General features: G+C 42.7%; 1 protein-coding gene across 1 annotated transcript in view; it reads right to left on the bottom strand.

Moving 5' to 3' along the window:
* The window catches only part of LOC124721999 (histidine decarboxylase), a 394,491-nt gene that overhangs the window by 212,849 nt on the left and 166,300 nt on the right, over positions 1–15,342 (bottom strand). The window contains exon 2 of the mRNA XM_047247175.1: positions 10,039–10,078. Coding sequence (XP_047103131.1) covers positions 10,039–10,066 — 28 coding nt within the window. The 5' untranslated portion in view covers positions 10,067–10,078. The remainder of the gene's footprint in view (positions 1–10,038; positions 10,079–15,342) is intronic.

Raw genomic sequence — 15,342 nt, 5'->3', positions numbered from 1 at the left:
TGAAGAATACATTATCGATGTTCTACAGTGTCTGTATAAACACAGAAATGCTAACCCGTTAGTGATGGATCCATACCTCGACGGGCTAAAATTACAATAAAATATTTCTCTCTCCCTGAGCTGGAATTACGAAATGTGAGGGAGAAAGGGTTGTGCACTCCGTGGAATATGAAAGTTTGGGTCGCTCCTGGATGTGTACGCGGATAGCCTAAGTTGTCACAAACAGCTGACGACCATCCAGATTCACAGAATACGAATCAGTTCCGAAATATGAAGAAGCTTGTTTCCAAGCAGCCCACCCATTTTTCTAGCAAGGAAATCTATTTGCTTGGATAGAGTAATCCTGGAGTTAAGTAGCGGTAAAGGTCACTAAAACTTAGCAAGTTTCATATACAGGGTGAGAGGAAAACGACTTTACAACTTACTGAGATAACCTACAGAATCGGTATGTGTGTCATTTTGTAGTAAACAACCTCAAGTGTGATTCACCGAACGCGCTAAAGAACCTCCAAGAAGACCTGCAATTTACTCTTGGCACAAGAACGTTGTTGATATGGGTTGTTCAAATGGTTCAAATGGCTCTGAGCACTATGGGACTTAGCATCTATGGTCATCAGTCCCCTAGAACTTAGAACTACTTAAACCTAACTAACCTAAGGACATCACACAACACCCAGTCATCACGAGGCAGAGAAAATCCCTGACCCCGCCGGGAATCGAACCCGGGAACCCGGGCGCGGGAAGCGAGAACGCTACCGCACGACCACGAGCTGCGGACTGGGTTGTTCACTGCCACATGGTAACTCACCAGGTCGCCCGCGTGTTGATGATTATATAGAACAGGTTTAGGAGAGTTTTGCCCGCAGTCCACAATCAGTGTGACGTGCGTCTCGCTAGTCTGGCATTCCACAAAAGACTGTTCGGCGAGTACTGCTTAGACATCTACACTTGAAACCATACAGATTCACAGTGACAAGCACATTAGTGATGCAGACACGGTTGCATATGGGGAATTGTGTGCGGAAATGTTGTATCGGATAAAGGATGACGAAAGATACCTTAACACGACAATTTTCAGAGATGAGTCAACACTTCATGTCAGTGGCATGGCGAACACGGACAACTATAGAATATTGGGCAGCGAAAACCCACAGGCAACCATGGAACATGTTCGTGACAGCCACAAAGTTAACGTGTTTCGTGCCTTTAGCAAATTGAAAGTGTATGGCCCTTTCTTCTTCATGGAGAAAACCGTCACTGATATTGTGTATTTGGCGCTGGAATACTTTTTAATCCCAAAGATCGATGAAGGTGACCGAGATGGGATGGTTTACTACCAGCAAGACAGCGCCCCACCTCATTTCCTCACGAAAGCTCGAGGTTTTCTCGATAGTCGCTTCCCAAGTCACTGGAGTGGCCGTGAAGGCCAGCAGCATGGAAAACCTCGCTCCCCAGATTTGGCACCACTGGATTTCTTTCTCTGGTGTTTCATTTAAGACCGTGTGTATGTTCCTCCCCTCCCAAACAATTTAGTCCATCTGAAAAATCGGACCTACGCTGATGTTGCACAAGTTACGCCCGACTTGCTGCAACGAGCGTTTACCAGTGGGATGTTTGCTGTATCACAGATAGTAGTCACATCGAATCAAATTGACAGTTGATATTTTTATGCGAAACTTGGATGATCTGCTACAAAATGACACATCTACCGATTATGTAAGTAATCTCAATAAATTACTATATCATTCCAAAGTTACAAAATTCTTTTTCACTCGCCCAGTATTTTGCATGTATTGAAAAATTTATGAGATATCTTATATACATACAGTAATCTCTCTCGGTATGACATAATAACAGAAGAATCATAACTAAAAATGAAAGTCTGCGATATTTCAAATGATATTTCACTGATGAAGAAATACGCGTCCAAAACGAGTGAGCTTGCAGAAACCGTGTTTTAAGTACGAGGGCGTGCTGAAAAGTAATGCCTCCGAATTCTTTATGCGAAAATTCTTACAGCTTTTTAAATAACACAAAAGTTAATAACACTCTACATTTTTGTTCTTCATGACTGCCTCTTTATTTCTCAACAGTGCCGCCTTGGCGACAAACACATTTTCCCCCAACGAGAGACCAGTTCGTTGATACGGTCACTGTAGAATGTTTGACTTTGTCCAGCAAGCCACAACCTCACCTCTGCTAGCACCACATCATCACTATCAAAGTGAAGTCTTCAAAGGTGTTCTTTAAGTTTTGGGAACAGATGTAAATCGGATGGGGCAAAGTTGGGATTGTGTGGAGGATGACTGATGACAGTGAACTAAGGTCTCGGAATGTTGTAGATGTCATAGTGGTCGTGTATGGTGTGGCACTGTCATTCTGAATGAGAGAATGCTGCATTTGTGGATGAACTCTTCTAATTCGAAATTCGATTACAGCACGCTGTTTCTCACCCACAGACATAGTTACGATACACATCGCCATGTTACACGGTACAATTCGGAGCCTTCTAGCGGCAGAGGGCTACAGATATGTAGACATGAAGAATAAAGATGTAGAATATTAATAACGTTTGTTTTATTTTAAAATTTTAAGAGTTTATACAGTAAAAATTCGGAGAGATTACTTTTCAGCACGCCACCGTATATAACATATAATATACTCATATTTGTGTACTTCATAGATATTTCAGATCCATGAGTAAACAATGCACCACGGCGATACTGTGCAGACACAATATTGTATCTGACTGTTTTCTGGATATTGTCTTAAATGATTAATTATGTGATTTTTTGCTCCTAATATGCTTTTTTACCTCTTGAATTTCAGTATTCTTTTATAAAAACGGAAATGAAATTCAAAAAATTTGAACGCCGCTAAAACGCCCCATTCGAGTCATGTGATGCCTGTGACGTCACTGGCTAACTCGCTTCTCCTACTGTCATAATGCTACTCCACAGTGATGGCTGGCTTTGGAATTTACATTACGGAAAATGGGTTACAAATGGTGTGTAGCACCACACTGGACAAATACATCTAAAAAAACTAATTCAGTTGTTTTTGAGTGTTCCAGAGTATGAGTAAATGTGTAAAATGTCCTCGTACTGTACTAACAAATTACTACCATGTCGACATACAAGTTCACCAACTTAATTAAAAATACAGTATGTTGTACTGTGAAATTAACGTTAACTTATCTCCGAGGTACGCTCTCCCACTACTACAACAAAGGATAGTGTCATTCAACGAAATTAAACTCCTAGTAAAAATTATCGTTTTACCTAGCTGCACCTCAATTGTTCGGTAGCTCATTTGTTAGAGCGATAAACCGTCGAATTTCGGAAGACAATGTCCATAGATCGAGTGTTTAAATCTAACCCGAAGGTACATTTTAACTTATTTGTTAAACGGACTCGACAGTCGTGTCATATGAAAACCAAATCACAATTACAAAACTTCACTACACCGACCAGAAACAGAATATTACTGTTTTTTCCTTGCTGTTTACATGCGCTGACACTTGCAATCGCTGTTCACACACGTCACGCTCAAAAATATATTTTCTAGTTAATGTGACCACGCACCTTTTACTTTGTCAGAAACTATGTTTTTATCTTCGTACTGTCTAGCTAGGATCCTTATTGTTTAAACTTTTGCAGTTTCACCGTCTTACATAAAAATGCTTCAGACACTAATATTAGTTTACACTCACGAACATCACAGCCCTTACGTTTGTGTCACCTGCATTTTGTACACACCTGTCTGTACAATCTCATCGTCCTACACCTTGTTGTACTGTGGACGTATGGCTATATCTTCACCACTAGACATGCTTTCTAAAAAAAGTGGATTATTTGTTTGCAAAGTAAGTACATTTACCCGCTGTTGTCTGCTTCTGACTAAGACTAATGTGGAGATACACAGTGTGGTCAGGAAATGTCTGAAACGCTTGTAGGGATGTTGCAGGGCAGGTTGTACTGAGATATGAATGTTACAAAAAAAATTCTATACGTTGCGCCGTTTCCGAGTTATTTAGCATTGAAGTTAGCCAATCAGATCGTCGCGTGTGTAAATTCAAGTTTTAGCTAACGAGACAAAGCGCTCGTTGGGCAACACCGCCCCTGGCAGGCCGCTTAAATGTGACCGCGCGACGCCTCGATTGGCTAAATTCTATGCTAAATAACTCGGAAACGGAGCAACGTATCGAATTTCTTTCTTAACGTTTATGTCTCAGTACAACCTGCCCTGTAACATCCCTACAAGCATTTCACACATTTTCTGACCACCCTGTATATAATAAATCCCACAATTGAAACAACTACTACAATCAGTTCTTGCTAACACTGTTTTCGTATTTTGTGTAAAACTTTTAAAAGATTTATAATCCTTCCAGGATTCGAACATGTGACCCCGTGCATGACTGTCCTACGCACTATCCGTTGTGCCAAGGAACGCCTGACAGATGTATTTTTTCTGCTGAGTGACTTCTACACAGGAAATCAGCACTAAGTTTTACCAAGTTTCATTTTATTGTGGCTTGGGTCATACTTCATGACTGATAGTCGACAATCTAGTTATAATATACGGAGCCATTTGGAAAACTTCTTCAATTCCTTAGCTTAGAGCGAGTTTGATGATGTTACAGGGAGCGGAAAAAAGAATGTCCGTCGTTGCACATATCACCACTCTAAATGGGTGGAGCATAAAGGATCAGCTTTCTCAAGGATTAGACTATCAGCATTCACGAAATTCCTTTCTATTGTCAGTTAAAAGTTGTAAATGCGTTTGCCGTCACTAAATAGCTAAGCTTTTGGCAGTAAAAGTGCGTAAAAACCTCGTATCTTCGGCTAACGCTCCTATAATACAAGTACGGGTTCGTCTTACCTTTAGCCTGTGACGTCACCAGAGCGTCAGACGATAACAGAGCGTTTTCGATCACGTGACCAGACCCTGATATTTAATGATTTATAAGCTTTAATTACATAAAAATAACAGATATTTTGTGAGAATTCAGACCAAAATGCTATTTAAATGTTATAATTGATCAGAATAACAACAGTCCGAACCACATTTTTGACTCAGGACAAGCCAATATAGAAACACGTTACCGCGAGGAGCAGAGAAACAGGACAGTAGAGTGAATACACGGAGTGTAACGAAAGGTATGGCTAAGCTTTCAGGAAACATTTCTCACACGTAGAGGAAGAAAATGTGTTATAAAGACATGGTTCCGGAAACTCTTTATTTCTCATGGTTAATGTGGTTATGAAGAGAAATAGGAAAAGAGCTCTAACATCGAAATGAAACGTTTCCAGACCAGTGGTCATATAATATGTTTTCTTCCTCTGTCTTGGGAATTTTTCTTGGACATTTGCCCACACCTGTTTGTTACATCCAGTATATTCACTTTACCCTCTTGTTTCCCTACACCTCAAATTCAACGCGTTTCTATGTTGGCTTTTCACAATTGTGTCTACGCATTATCACCCTAATGCAGTGTTTTCTCGTCGTCTCACACATCTCTGGACTTACAAATCTTGCCAAACGATCACTGGTAGCTCTCACGTCCATTGAATATCTGGGGGTACGCATACGGACGATTTAAATTGGAACAACCACTTAAAACTAATCGCAAGAAAGGCGGATGCCAGACACCGTCAGTGAAAGAGTCGTTATGAAATATTTCTACCCACGAAGGGGTTGTGTACGAAACCCTTATTCGATATACTTGAATACTGCTCATTAGTCTGGGATCCATACCGAAAAGAATTGATAGAAGAAATACAAAAGATCCAACGAAGAGCTGCGCGTTTCGTCGCTGGTTCACTTAGCAAGCGCGAAAACATTACGCAGACACTCATCTAGCTTCCCTGGCAGACGCTAAAAGAGAAGAGTTGTGAATCACGGTGAAAAGATGAAGGTAAAATCAGAGAGTTCCGAGCTCACTCATAAGCCGCCCGCGCACCATTCACGACTGGAAAAGGAAAAGGGGGAACTGACAGTGGTACACAAAGTATCCTCCGGCACAGACCGTAAGGTTGTTTGCTGAGAATAGATATAGATGTAAAAATTTCTAAGATCACAGGTGTAATGTTTTATTTTCTAAATTAATTAATTAAAAACTTTCAGGATACGTAACGACTAATAATTTACTAACAATAAAATAATTGGCTTACTGGAAATATAAAAACACCCTTTCACTTGGAATGCAAATTTGGAAAAGTATTGTTCTGCAAAGTTGTTTTCTCTACAATCGATGTTCAATAAATGATGAAGTCTTCCGATACGAACACTTTATTTGCCTAGATCGCAATTGTTTGTACAGTTATCACTATTTTCGGCAAATTCGAACTGCCATTTTCAAATCTGAAAATACGTAAGACGTAATCTACAGGTGAATATTTGACTTGAGTATGTAACATAAGACAACAGAAGAGCAAGTAAAAGAGTTATACAGGATGTTACAAAAAGGTACGGCCAAACTTTCAGGAAACATTCCTCACACACAAAGAAATAAAATATGTTATGTGGACATGTGTCCGGAAACGCTTACTTTCCATGTTGGAGCTCATTTTATTACTTCTCTTCAAATCACATTAATCGTGGAATGGAAACACACAGCAACAAAACGTATCAGCGTGACTTCAAACACTTTGTTACAGGAAATGTTCAAAATGTCCTCCGTTAGCGAGGATGCATGCATCCACCCTCCGTCGCATGGAATCCCTGATGCGCTGATGCAGCCCTAGAGAACGGCGTATTGTATCACAGCCGTCCACAATACGAGCACGAATAGTCTCTACATTTGGTACCGGGGTTGCGTAGACAAGAGCTTTCAAATGCCCCCATCAATGAAAGTCAAGAGGGTTGAGGTCAGTAGAGGGTGGAGGTCATGGAATTGATCCGCCTCTACCAATCCATCGGTCACCGAATCTGTTGTTGAGAAGCGTATGAACACTTCGACTGAAATGTGCAGGAGCTCCATCGTGCATGAACCACATGTTGTGTCGTACTTGTAAAGGCACATGTTCTAGCAGCACAGGTAGAGTATCCCTTATGAAATCATGACAACGTGCTCCATTGAGCGTAGGTGGAAGAACATACTGACGAAACTAAAATGAGCTCTAACATGGAAATTAAGCGTTTCCGGACAGATGTCCACATAACATCTTTTCTTTATTTGTGTGTGGCGAATGTTTCCTGAAAGTTTGGCCGTACCTTTTTGTAGCACCCTGTATATCACATTAGAGGGGCAATCAATAAGTAATGCAACACATTTATTTCTCGGCCAATTTCGTTTGAAAAAATGCGGAATTTCTTGTGGGACATCGTGGAACATTCTCGCTTTAGTTCCTAAAGTTTCACGAAGTTCCGATCGGTGGCGGAGCTATACATGGTCTTCAAAATGGCGTCTGTAACGGAGGTGCGTTCCAAGTAGAAAGCTGTCATCGAGTTTCTTCCGACGGAAAAGCAGAGCATCGTAGATATTCGTAGGAGCTTGCAGAATGCCTACCGAGACCTGGCAGTGAACAAAAGCACGGTAAGTCGTTGGGGAGGAGTCCGAAACCTACGGTCGCACGTTCGAATCCAGCCTCGGGCGTGGATGTGTGTGATGTCCTTAGGTTAGTTAGGTTTAATTAGTTCTAAGTTCTAGGCGACTGATGACCTCAGAAGTTAAGTCGCATAGTGCTCAGAGCCATTTGAACCATTTTTGAGTCCGAAACCATTGTAGCGAGGTTGCGCGAACCTGTCCGATATCCTACGTGCTGGCCGGCTGCAAACACCCTCAGGAAATCGTAGAAACGACTTCAGCGTGTTCGTCACCACAAAAATTCAAAGAAACGTCTCCTTCTTCATGACAACGCAAGGCCTCACACCAGTCTACGCACCCGAGAGGAGCTCACAAAACATCATTGTCCTTCCTCACCCATTCAACAGTCCGGATCTCTTACCTTCCGACTTCCGTCGGTTTGGCTCAACGAAGAATGATCTCTGCGGGAAATCGCCGGTGGATGATGGGGAAGTTATTGATGCAGCAAGACATTGGCTCTGACGTCGCCCAATAGAATGATCCCTTGAGCGCATATAGGCCCTCCCGGTAAGGTAGCGTAAGAAACAGCATTGAATGGAGATTGTGTTGAAAAATAAGGTTTTGTTGTCAAAAGAGTAGGGAATAATATGATGTATTGGAATCCTGAATAAAGCAACCTGTTTTCAGAAACGAAATTTGTTGTATTGCTTACTGAACGCCCCTCGTACTAGTAGTAGCGTCTATAACGACGGCTATAGGCAGACACTATGTCATAATCGATAATAATGTTACTGTAAGATAAAAAATAGGAAACTAAAATATGCACAGTCATAAATAAAATAATACAAGATGTGTTCATAACTGCCGGCAGCTGTGACCGAGCGGTTCTAGGCCCTTCAGCCTGGAACCACGCGACCGCTACGGTCGCAGGTTCGAATCCTGCCTCGTGTATGGATGTGTGTGATGTCCTTAGGTTAGTTAGGTTTAAGTAGTTCTGAGTTCTAGGGGACTGATGACCTCAGATGTTAAGTCTCATAGTGCTCAGAGCCATTTTTTTGTTCATAACTGACGTACTTCGCAGTAAAGGTAATACTGTATAATGTTCTATTAAATTAGATAAATAAAATGTGCATCAAACGTTACAAGTCGTTGACAGCAAGTACATTTAGAAAGTAACATGTTAGAAACACTTCCGCCGGCCGCTGTGGCCGAGCGGTTCTAGGCGCTTCAGTCCGGAACCGCGCTGCTGCTACGGTCGCAGGTTCGAATCCTGCCTCGGGCATGGATGTGTGTGTTGTCCTTAGGTTAGTTGGGTTTAAGTAGTTCTAAGTTTAGGGGGCTGATGACAAAAACGGTTCAAATGGCTCTGAGCGCTATGGGATTTAACTTCTGAGGTCATCAGTCCCCTAGAACTTAGAACTACTTAAATCTAACTAACCTAAGGACATCACACACATCCATGCCCGAGGCAGAATTCGATCCTGCGACCGTAGCGGTCGCGCGGTTCCAGACTGTAGCGACTAGAACCGCTCGGCCACTCCGGCCGGCGGACTGATGACCTCAGATTTTGAGTCCCATAGTGCTTTTTTTCTTTCTTTCTTTTTAAGAAACACCTCCAGTTGACAGCTGGACAGTAACATTTTTGACCGATTATGACAAATTAGCTATCTATAATGGCCGTTGTAGACGCTACTGCTTATCGTAATGTACTATGTAATTCACTTATCTGTTTCTCCGTTGTCTTATATTACATATTGAAGTCGACTATTCATCTGCCTCTTATATCCTGCGCATTTCCAGATTTGAAAATGGGCATTCAAATTTTCTGAAACTAGTCATCACTACACAAACATTTGCGGTCTTGGCAAATAATGTGTTCGTATAAGATGACGGCAATATTTGTAATCACAGATCGCCTGCTACATGAGTGACAATGTCAAGTAATCAGTTCAAATATATTAGACTCTAACACATATCGCGTGAACGTCATTTTGGTGTAAGATCGACGGTAGCAGAAAATAATAGAAAATATTGAGTAATAGCGACACGAGAGCAACGTCTACGCGTCTTTAATCGTCACCAAGTTTGTAAGAAATGTTACGAGAAGTGATATTGTGCAGGCCATGTTCACAGATGTCAATAGACACTGCTGAAGCTGAGACAATGCTTTACAATAAGGTCTGATACAGTTGCCGCCGGGTCGCACATATTGAATCCGACCAAGTTATTTACTGCGACATTTATCTGCAATCGAACGCCTACAGGGAATGGAGGGTGTAAAACAGCGGATTCGGATCCTAGCAAGCGGAAACGTTCTTCGAAATGTTGTTTCATCACGACGACTCACTTATTAAACAAGGAAAATCCTTGAGCAAAACCGTCGGCAAAGATTCAGTAACATTTCCTTCCTTCTCAAACAGTTTTAAATATAAAATAGTTTTCTTACAGATTAATTTTAGATACTGCATTCATTACAAGAAACAGTGAATATTTTAAATGAAACTTACCTCTTTTGCGATACTCGTCGAAATCCATGACGGCAGAGATCTGTAACATAAACGGTGTTTCATTAATCAGTTATACTTTCTTTTTTTATATTAGACTAAATCTAAAAATGAACTTAGTTGATGCACGCATTCAAAAATCAAAATGAACTAATTTTCGCCAAGTAAAATAAAATACTCTCAGCAACCCAACAAAGAAACACAGTAATTATAACATTAACCGAACGAATATTACCATCCCAGTAAAAAGATAACCACCCATTCAATTTTACATTTAATTCTTTTGTGTTCGTAATTGTATTTTTCACATGTATCTACATCTACATTTACACTCCGCAAGCCACTGTAAGGTGCGTGGCGTAGGGTGCTCTGTACCACTATTAGTCATTTCGTTTCCCGTTCTACTTGCAAATACAGCGAGGGAAAAACAACTGTCTATAAGCCTCCGTATGAGCCCTAATTTCTCGCCGGCCGCTGTGGCCGAGCGGTTCTAGGCGCTCCAGTCCGGAACCACGCAGCAGCTACGGTCGCAGGTTCGAATCCTGCCTCGGGCATGGATGTGTGTGATGTCCTTCTAAGTGTAGGGGACTGATGACGTCAGATATTAAGTCCCACAGTGCATTTGAACCATTTTAACCTAATTTCTCGCATTTTATCTTCGTGATCCTTACGCGAAATGTATGTTGGCGGCTCCAGAGTTGTTCTGTATTCAGCTTTAAATGCCGGTTCTCTAAATTTTCTCAATAATGCTCCTCGAAATCCCTCCAGGGATTCCCATTTCAGATCCCGAAGCATCTCCGTAACTCTTGCATGTTGTTCGAACGTACCGGTAACAAATCTAGCAGCCCGCCTCTGAAAGACTTCGATCTCTTCCTTTAATCCGACCTGGTACGGACCTCAAACTCTTAAGCAGTACTCAACAATAGGTCGCACTAGCGTCCTATAGGCGATCACTTTTATAGATGAACCACACTTTCCCAAAATTCTCCCAATAAATCAAAAATTGATCATTCGCTTTCCCTACCACAATCTTCACATACTCGTTCCATTTCATATCTCTTTGCAATGTTACGCCTAGATATTGGAAATGAGCGTTTGGCGTCATTGGCCGGGAGGCTCATTACGGGGCAGGTCTTATTACATTCGACGCCACATTGGGCGACCTGCGCGCCGGATGGAGATGAAATGATGACAACACAACATCCAGTCCCTGAGCGGAGAAAATCCGCGACCCAGCCGCGAATCAAACCCGCGCCCGTAGGACGGCAATCCGTCACGCTGACCACTCAGGTATCGGAGCGGATGCCTAGATATTTAAACGACGAGACTGTGTCAAACAAGATACGACTAACACTGTAACAGAACATTACAGTTTTGTTTCTCATATTCATCTCCATTAACTTACATTTGTATACATGTAAAGGTACCTGCCATTCGTCACATCAACTAGAAATTTTGTCTAAGTCACCTTGTATACTCCTGTAGTCACTGAACTTCGTCACCGTCGCGTACACCACCGCAAACAATCGCAGACTGCTGTCTACCCTGTCATCTAGATAATTTATTTATGTACACTACTGGCCATTAAAATTGGTACACCAAGAAGAAATGCAGATGATAAACGGGCATTCATTGGACAAATATATTATACTAGAACTGACATGTCATTACATTCTCACGCAATATGGGAGCATAGATCCTAAGAAATCAGTACCCAGAACAACCACGTCTGGCCATAATAACGCCCTTGATACGCCTGGGCATTTAGTGAAACAGAGCTTGGATGGAGTGTACAGGTACAGATGCCCACGCAGCTTCAACACGGTACCACAGTTCATCAAGAGTAGTGACTGGCGTATTGTGAAGAGCCAGTTGCTCGGCCACCATTGACCAGACGTTTTCAGTTGGTGAGAGATCTGGAGAATGTGCTGGCCAAGGCAGCAGTCGAACATTTTCTGTATCCAGAAATGCCCGTACAGGACCTGCAACATGCGGTCGTGCATTATCCTGCTGAAATGTAGGATTTCGCAGGATTCAAATAAAGGGTAGAGCCACGAGTCGTAACATATCTGAAATGTAACGTCCACTGCTCAAAGTACCGTCAATGCGAACAAGAGGTGACCGAGACGTGTAACCAATGGCACCCCTATACCATCACGCTGGGTGATACTCCAGTATGGCGATGACGAATACACGCTTCCAATGTGCGTACACCGCGATGTCGTCAAACACGGATGCGACCATCATGATGCTATAAACAGAACCTGGATTCATCCAAAAAAGTGACGTTTTGCCATTCGTGCACCCAGGCTCGTCGTTGAATACACCATCGCAGGCGCTCGTGTCTATGAGGCAGCGACAAGGGTAACCGCAGCCATGGTATCCGAGCTAATAGTCCGTGCTGCTGCAAACGTCGTCGAACTGTTCTTGCAGATGGTTCTTGTCTTGCAAACGTCCCCATCTGTTGACTCAGGGATCGAGACGTGGCTGCACGATCTGTTACAGCCATGCGGGAAAGATGCCTGTCATCTCGACTGCTGGTGATACGAGGCCGTTGGGATCCAGCACGGCGTTCCGTATTACCTTCCTGAATCCATCGATTCCATATTCTGCTAACTGTCATTGGATCTCGACCAACGCGTGCAATGTTGTCGCGATACGATAAACCGCAATCGCGATAGGCTACAATCCCACCTTTATCAAAGTCGTAAACGTGATGGTACGCATTTCCCCTCCTTACACGAGGCATCACAACAACGTTTTACCAGGCAACGCCAGTCAACTGCTGTGTGTGTATGAGAAATCGGTTGGAAACTTTCCTCATGTCAGCACGTTGTAAGTGTCGCCACCAGCGCCAATCTTGTGTGAATGCTCTGAAAAGCTAATCATTTGCATATCACAACATCTTCTTCCTGTCTGTTAAATTTCGCGTCTGTAGCACGTAATCTTCGTGGTGCCGCAATTTTAATGGCCAGTGGTGTAGAATAAAAAGTAGTGATCATAAGTTTTAAATCAATATCCAAAAAAACAGAAGTTACGTCATTTATTTTTGTTTCTTATGTGTCTGCCGTTCTGGCTCGTATATATAGCAGGTATGAAAGAGAATCATCCGATTTTAAAAAATGATGACTGTTATGTTATTTGAGATATGTGCGTGAACAACGTACTGTTGAAAGAACAAACTCTCGAATTTTACATGCTTCCCGCTGGGTAGCAGCATTGTGCGCTCACTTCAGTTCAAGTAAAAATGGTGTCGGGACAACAGTAGTGTTCAACGCTTTGCGAGTGCGGGTCAGTAATAAGTGTTCAGCGTGACTTTCGTACTAAGTATGATGCTGACCCTCCTACAGCACAAAGCACTAGACGATGGCATGAATAATCCCGAGAAACATGTTGATTGTGTAAAGGCAAATCGGCGGGCCGTCCCCGAGTGTCTGACACAGACGTCGAACGCATCCGCATCCGCATCTCGAATCACTGCGCAGCAGCACCACACTATGGCGCTATAAAAGCCACAACAAAATAACGCAGCGCACTGCTAAAGTAAATAAATACGAACCTGTGTTATTTCCGTGTAAGAAAACTCTACTGAAGGTATTCAAATGATATGCGAGCGTGTTATTTCCTACGCTGTTATATGCAGTAATTTCACAACAATGTCATTCGTAGGCTGCGGATACGAAAGAATATTTCTACGAAGACTGCTGCGAAACGACGTTACAAATGATGTTGTGAAATGATAACGGGAAGCTATAGAGTATTTCTGAGTGTGCGTGGAAGAAATGAGGACAGAAACTCATGGTTGCAAATGTCATACAAAGAATATAGAAAAGTCGGCGACAAAAGCCTATCGCAGCCACACGAAAAGCGGGTATAGCCTTCCTCACGACTGGAAACTGCGACAATCGGTCGTGGTCCACCTGAAAAATTCATGTGTCAAGAAGAAGACAGTTTTCTTTTTCTGTCAATGAAAGGAACACAAACACAAAAATAAAATAAAATATAATATAAATTCCCCGAGGAGGTCGGCAAAACACTGGAGTAGGCACTTTTATTGAAGCTAATGCTAAAAGGGACTAACAAACTTAATGGAAGATTTCGAAGAGTCTACTTCCAATACTGCGCCTCCAGCATAGTGCAAACACACGCTATACGAGCAAAAGTATACGGACACCCCTATGTAATGCGTACTTGACCACTAAATGTCACGACAGGCGGACCCGCCAATATAAAAGGAGGCGGCGACTATCGTGTTGTCAGTAGATAAATAGTAATAGCAGACGGGATCAGTCAAGACAGCTCAGTGACTTCAAACGTGGACTAGTCACTTAATACTAAGACTCATATGGATATGGCGTCTGTTCTTCGGACATGTCTGAAAGAACAGACACCATTGATGACCTGCAGCCGTCTAGACGAAATTAGAATTATATTAATACCTTCAGGTGCTGACGGGCGTTGATATATATCAACGAGGACAGGTGAAAGTATGTGCCCCGACCGGGACCTCCTGCTTACATGGCAGACGCTCTATCCATCTGAGCCACCGAGGGCACAGAGGATAGCACGACTGCAGGGACTATCTCGCGCACGCCTCCCGCGAGACCCACTTTCTCACCTAGTATGTCCACACACTACATTCGTAGTGTCCCACCCCAACACACTCATTACTCATGGAAGACATTCTTACCAAGTCCCGTAAGAGTTCGGGGAACATGTGTGCATCCGCACAGAAGAAGAACGCCATGGACGGTATTGTGTTTACATGTCATGGACTGGATCCTCTGGCCTTGGCCTTGGAAACCATCTGCAGCAATTCATGGACTTCATATTCCCAAACAACGATGAAAATTTTGTGCGTGATAAAGCGCCATGTCACTGGGCCACAGTTGTTCGCAATTGGTTTGAAGAACATTCTGGAAAATTCTAACGAATGATTTGGCTATCCAGATCGCCCGACATGAATCACATCGAACATTTATGGGAAATAATCGAGAGGTCACTTTGTGCACGAAATCCTGCACCGGCAGCACTTTCGCAATGATGGACGGCTATAGAGGTAGCATGGATCAGCATTTCTGCAGGGAACTTCCATCGACTTGTTCAGTCCCTGCCAGTTCGGGTTGGTGCACTACGGCGGGAGATCCGACACGATATTAGGTGGTGTGCCAAGACTTCTGTGACCTCATTGTACACTGAGGCGCCAAAGAAACTGGTATAGGTATGCGTTTTCAAATACAGAAATATGGAAACAGGCAGAATACAGCGCTGCGGTCGGCAACGCCTACATAAGACAACAAGTGTCTG

The sequence above is a fragment of the Schistocerca piceifrons genome, chromosome X, assembly GCF_021461385.2.
Source record: "Schistocerca piceifrons isolate TAMUIC-IGC-003096 chromosome X, iqSchPice1.1, whole genome shotgun sequence".
In the NCBI taxonomy this organism is placed as follows: domain Eukaryota; kingdom Metazoa; phylum Arthropoda; class Insecta; order Orthoptera; family Acrididae; genus Schistocerca; species Schistocerca piceifrons.
The sequence above is the reverse complement of the archived record's forward strand: the minus strand, read 5'-3'. Positions and strand labels throughout refer to the sequence as shown.